Source organism: Rhinopithecus bieti, unplaced genomic scaffold (genome assembly GCF_001698545.2).
Source record: "Rhinopithecus bieti isolate Rb0 unplaced genomic scaffold, ASM169854v2 scaffold_57691, whole genome shotgun sequence".
NCBI classification, from domain to species: Eukaryota; Metazoa; Chordata; class Mammalia; order Primates; family Cercopithecidae; genus Rhinopithecus; species Rhinopithecus bieti.
In genome coordinates this window covers 3,730,361-3,736,077 of record NW_016824383.1, presented here as the reverse complement: position 1 = coordinate 3,736,077, position 5,717 = coordinate 3,730,361, and the positions used below count along the sequence as shown (strand labels likewise).

The window sequence follows — 5,717 nt, the reverse complement described above, 5'->3', positions numbered from 1 at the left end:
GATCTCAGCTCACTGCAAGCTCCGCCTCCCGGGTTTACGCCATTCTCCTGCCTCAGCCTCCCGAGTAGCTGGGCCTACAGGCGGCCGCCCCCTCGCCCGGCTAGTTTTTTGTATTTTTTAGTAGAGACGGGGTTTCACCGTGTTAGCCAGGATGGTCTCGATCTCCTGACCTCGTGATCCGCCCGTCTCGGCCTCCCAAAGTGCTGGGATTACAGGCTTGAGCCACCGCGCCCGGCCTAAATTTTGTATTTTTAATGGAGACGGGGATTTGCCACGTTGGCCAGGCTGCTCTTGAACTCCTGACCTCAGGTGATCTGCCTGCCTCAGCCTCCCAAAGTGCTGAGATTACAGGCGTGAACCACCTTGCCCAGCCCCATTCTACTCTCTATCTCCATGAGTTCAATTGTTTCATTTTTTTAGCTCCTGCAGATAAGTGAGAACATGCGAGGTTTGTCTTTCTGTGCTTGGCTTATTTCACTTAACAGAATGACCTCCAGTTCCACCCATGTTGTTGCAAATGACAGGATCTCAGTCTTTTTTAAGGCTGAATAGTATTTTATTGTGTATGTGTTTATTTTCTTTATCCATTCATCTGTTGATGGACACTTAGGTTGATTCCAAACCTTGGCTATTCAGAATAGTGCTGCAGTAAACATAGGAGTGCAGATGTCTCTTCTATATACTGGTTTTCTTTCTTTTGGATATATGACTAGCAGTGGGATTGCTGGAACATATGGCAGTTCTATTTTTAGTTTTTTGAGGAATCTCCAAACTGTTCTCCATGGTGGTTGTACTAATTTACATTCCCACCAGCAGTGTGTGAGGGTTCCCTTTTCTGTAGCATTTGTTATATAGCCTGTCTTTTGGATAAAAGCCCTTTTGACTGGGGTGATGTGATATCTCATTGTAGTTTTGATTTGCATTTCTCTGATGATGAATGATGTTGAGTACCTTTTCATATACCTGCTTGCCATTTGTATGCCTGCCTTTGAGAAATGTCTATTCAGATCTTTTGCCCATTTCTTAATCGGATTATTAGATGTTTTTCCTATTGAATTGTTTGAGCTCCTTATTATATTCTGGTTATTAATCCCTTATTAGATGAGTAGTTTGTAAATATTTTCTCCCATTCTATGAGTTGTCTCTTCACTTTGTTGATTGATTATTTATTTATTTATTTTCTTTTGAGATGCTCTGTCTCCAGGCTGGAGTGCAATAGCCGCCATCTTGGCTCACTGCAACCTCCGCCTCCCCGGCTCAAGGGATTCTTTTGCCTTAGCCTTCGGAGTTGCTGGGACTACAGGCGTGCGCCGCCACGCACAGCTAATTTTTGTATTTTTAGTGGAGACGGAGTTTCACCGCGTTGGCCAGGATGGTCTCAATCTCTCTCTCTCTTTTTTTTTTTTTTTTTTTTTTTTTGAGACGAAGTCTCGCTCTGTCGCCCAGGCTGGAGTGCAGTGGCGCGATCTCGGCTCACTGCAAGCTCCGCCTCCGGGGTTCACGCCATTGTCCTGCTTCAGCCTCCTGTGCAGCTGGGACTACAGGCGCCCGCCACCACGCCCGGCTAATTTTTTGTATTTTTTAGTGGAGATGGGTTTTCACCGTGGTGCTAGCCAGTATGGTCTCGATCTCCTGATCTCGTGATCCGCCCACCTCGGCTTCCCAAAGTGCTGGGATTACAGGCGTGAGCCACCGCGCCTGGCACTTTGATTGTTTCTTTCGCTATGCAGAAACTTTGTGTTGGATTAATTATTTTTAATTCTTGTGATGTCAGTGAAGTTGGGACTGATTGTGATGGCTTTTCATGTGGCTTGAGTCCATGGAAATAGGAAACAAATTAGGCCGATCAGAGTAATCAGGTTTGTGTGACAGCTTTATTTATCATTGTAAATTAATAAACCTGTGTGCTAGTGTCTGGTTCAGTCTTTTGTGCATTTGGAAGTTTTAAAGTCAGGCTATCAGGGTTTGTTCACCCTGGATGTAGAAAGCAAAAATCTGGATCTTACACATTCCTGGGATCTGACTAGTGAGGTAGGTAGGCCTGCCCTTATACCACTTCTGTCCACTCTCTCATTCATACTGGTTTCTGTACTTGCTCCTCTGTCATTAATGTACTGGCCCCTGGGCAAAAGCTTGCTAAACCATAGATGTTCTTCGTCAGACTTACAGCTAATCACAGTTGAATGCTAGCTTTGCTCCTTCCGTCTGCTTTAGCTTGAAAAATGACTTGTGCTTTACAGTGTGAGAGAATGGCCTTACTTTGTGCATTCTTCTTTGTAGCATCCATCAGTTCAACCTATTCTGATAGTTTCTATGATGATAACATTACTTGTACTTTTTTTTTTCTTTTGAGATGGAGTTTTGCTCTTGTCACCCAGACTGGAGTACAATGGCGCGATCTTGGCTCACTGGGTTCCAAGTGAGTTCCACCTACACCTCCTGGGTTCCAGCAGTTCTCCTACCTCAGCCTCCCGAGTAGCTGGGATTACAGGCACCCGCCACCATGCCTGGCTAATTTTTCTATTTTTAGTAGAGACAGGGTTTGGCCGTGTTGATCAGGCTGGTCTTGAACTCCTGACCTCAGGTGATCCACCCGACTTGGCCTCCCTAAGTGCTGGGACTATAGGTGTGAGCTGCTGTGCCCGGGTACTGGAAAATGTTTTCTTTTAATGAGAGCATTTATACCATTTATGTTTTACTTAATTATTGATAATTTGGGTTTATATCTCTCATCTTACTACTTACTTTTTGTTTGTTTTGCTGATGTTCTGTTCCTTTTTTTCTTCTTTTTCTCCCTTCATTGGATGACGATGATGATTATTATTATTTTTGTTTTGTTTTGTTTTTTGTTTTGAGACAGTGTCTTACTCCATTGCCCAGGCTGGAGTGCAGTAGTGCTATCTGCAACTTCAGCCTCCTGGGTTGAAGTGGTCCTCCCACCTCAGCCTTCCAAGTAGCTGGAACTACAGGTGCGCACCACCACACCAGGCTTGTTTTTGTAGTTTTTGTAGAGACATGGTTTCACTGTGTTACCTAGGCTGATCTCGAACTCCTGAGCTCAAGCAATCAGCCAGCCTCGGCTTCCCAAAGTGCTGGGATCACAGGCGTGAGCTCCGGTGCCCAGCCACTATTTCTTCTCTTTTTTTGTTTTTTGAGACAGAGTCTCCCCCTGTCACTCAGGCTGGAGTGCAGTGGCTCAACCTTGGCTCACTGCAACCTCCATACCCCAGGCTCGAGCAATCCTCCCGCCCCAGCCTTCTGGGTAGCTGTGATCACAGGCATGCATCACCATGCCCAGCTATTTTTTTGTGTTTTTAGTAGAGACAGGGTTTTGCCATGTTGCCTAGGCTGGTCTCGAACTCCTAAGCTCAAGCAATCCACCTGCCTTCACCTCCCAAAGTGCTGGGATTACAGGCATGAGCCACCAAGCCTAGAGATGATTATTTTTATCTTATGTTTCTTCTGTATTAGTTTGGTAGTTGTGGTGGTATGATATATATTGGTTTTTGTTCTTGGTTCCTGGTTCTTAGCTCCCATACCTCTTGTTACAGTCTTTTGTTATAATGTTGGTGTGTCTGGCCTCAGGAAACAGGATTTCTTTCCTGCCCTCCATTCTCCTGCCCCAAGGCAGATCTCTAATCGTCTTCCACCATTCCAATTGTGGGTCATAAGTCCCTCCTGGAGAGGCTCTCACCCCTCTACACTAGAGGCAGGAATGCTGATGTCTTTGAACTTCTAGATAGCTGAATCTGTGAAGGTTCTTGCATCCATGGAGGGCTTGGAAGCTCCACAGCCCTTCTTCCATACCATGCCTTAGCGCACCTCTTCATCTAGATTCTTTGCAATATTTTTTATAATAAACCTGTAAAGGTAAGTGTTTTCCTGAGTTCTGTGAGCCACTCCAGGAAATTAATCAAATACAAAGAGGGGGTGGTTGGAACCCCAGCTGTTTGAAGCTGGTCGGTCAGAAGTTCCAGATGCCCAGACTGGTGGCTGGGGGTCTGATACTATGTCCAGTCAGATAGCGTCAGAATTGAATTGGTGGACACCCAGGTGGCATCCACTGGTGTGTGGGGAAAACCCCCACACATTCGGTCACAGAAGTCATCTTCTGTGTTGATTGTTGTAGTGTGAGAAGTGGCGTAGCAGAGGAAAGACATGGTTTGGAGAGAGTTTTAACTTACACAGTAGTTATTCATTTTTTATTTTTCCTTACACAGCAGTTAATTTTGTATTATTTTGAGGTAAGTCTAGAGATTAAAATATGTATCTGCAGTTTACAGAAATCTATTCTAATAATTATACCTCCTTTTGGACCCATGAAAGACCTTATAACACGCCATTTATCACCTTCCTAACTCATGTGTGACATTTTAACCAATGTTTATTTTAAACCCAAAGAACTGATATTATGACTTTATATTGTCTATATTAATTTAACTTTACCCATGTATTTACCCTTTTCTTGCCTTTTATCTCCCCACCCTCTGTATCTTTAGGCTTCTATCTGGGATCGTTTTCTTTTTCCTTAAAGACTACTTTTATTGGGTTTTCTTTGCTGAAATTGAAGGAAAACATTATTTTCCTTCTTTTTTGGAATTTTTTTTTTTGAGATGGAATTTTGCTCTTGTTGCCCAGGCTGGAGTGCAGTGGCACGATCTCTGCTCACTGCAACCTCTGCCTACTGGGTTCAAGCTTTTCCTGCCTCAGCCTCCGGAGTAGCTGGGATTACTGTCATGCGTCACCACGCCTGGCTAATTTTGTATTTTTAGTAGAGTCGAGGTTTCTTCATGTTGGTCAGGCCAGTCTCGAATTCCTGACCTCAGGTGACCCACCTACTTGGCCTTGCAAAGTGCTGGGATTACAGGTGTGAGCCACTGTGCCTGGGCTTTTTTTTTTTTTTTTTTTTTTTGAAAGTTTTATTGTAGCTACATACATAACATAAAGTTTGCCATTTTAACCACTTTTTAATTTAACATTTTAAATTGTGGTAAAATATACGTAACATAAAATTTACCATCTGAACCAGTTTTGAATGTACAGTTTAGTAGTAACTACCCTATCTCATGTAAGTGGAATATGATGTTTGTCCTTTTGTGGTGGCTTACTTCTCTTAGTGTAATGTCCTCGAGGGTCAGTCTTGTTTAGTGTGCTCAATAAATTTTAGCCATTCTTGTTTTCTGGAGTGGTGGTTTTTGTTGGCTTTTTCACCCAGACATGCTATGGCATTTGCTGATTGAAGTCCTGAGTGTAAGGCTAACTCGGCCGTTCCCTCCTCCTCAAGTGGTATCTGCGTGATATGGTTTCCACTGCAAATTGGTATTTGCTTGCAGAAAAATTGAGCATTGCCTGTATCATCATCTGTCTGTATCATCATCTGTTACTCATTTGGTTTTTCTTGTTCTGCTAGGACCCTGGTTAGGAGTAGAATGGGACAATCCCGAGAGAGGAAAGCATGATGGGAGCCACGAAGGGACTGTGTATTTTAAATGCAGGTAACTTTTCATTATGAATCAACATGGTCATTTAGTCAAGATTATATTTAATACTTGAATAAGGAGGGATGGAGAGGAAGAAACGTTTGGCTCATGGAGTAGTTATATTATGGAATTTGTTGTATTCCAAAAAGGCAGTTATTTTATTTGTGGCTTAATTGCTGCTGTTTGTAGAATTTTTCTCTTTTTTAAAAAAAATCTGACTCTTTTTTTTTTTTTTTT

General features: G+C 43.1%; 1 protein-coding gene across 6 annotated transcripts in view; it reads left to right on the top strand.

Annotated features, from left to right (window-relative positions):
• Positions 1 to 5,717, top strand: part of TBCE (tubulin folding cofactor E) — a 94,835-nt gene that overhangs the window by 32,755 nt on the left and 56,363 nt on the right. For 5 of the 6 annotated variants that reach the window (XM_017862252.1, XM_017862250.1, XM_017862249.1 and 2 more), the window contains one exon: positions 5,411 to 5,495. The exons of the other annotated variant lie outside the window; for it this stretch is intronic. Coding sequence is in view for 4 of the 5 variants with exons in the window: in XM_017862250.1 (XP_017717739.1) it covers positions 5,411 to 5,495 (85 nt within the window). In the remaining variant the exon portion in view is untranslated. The remainder of the gene's footprint in view (positions 1 to 5,410; positions 5,496 to 5,717) is intronic. 6 annotated transcript variants of the gene reach the window in all.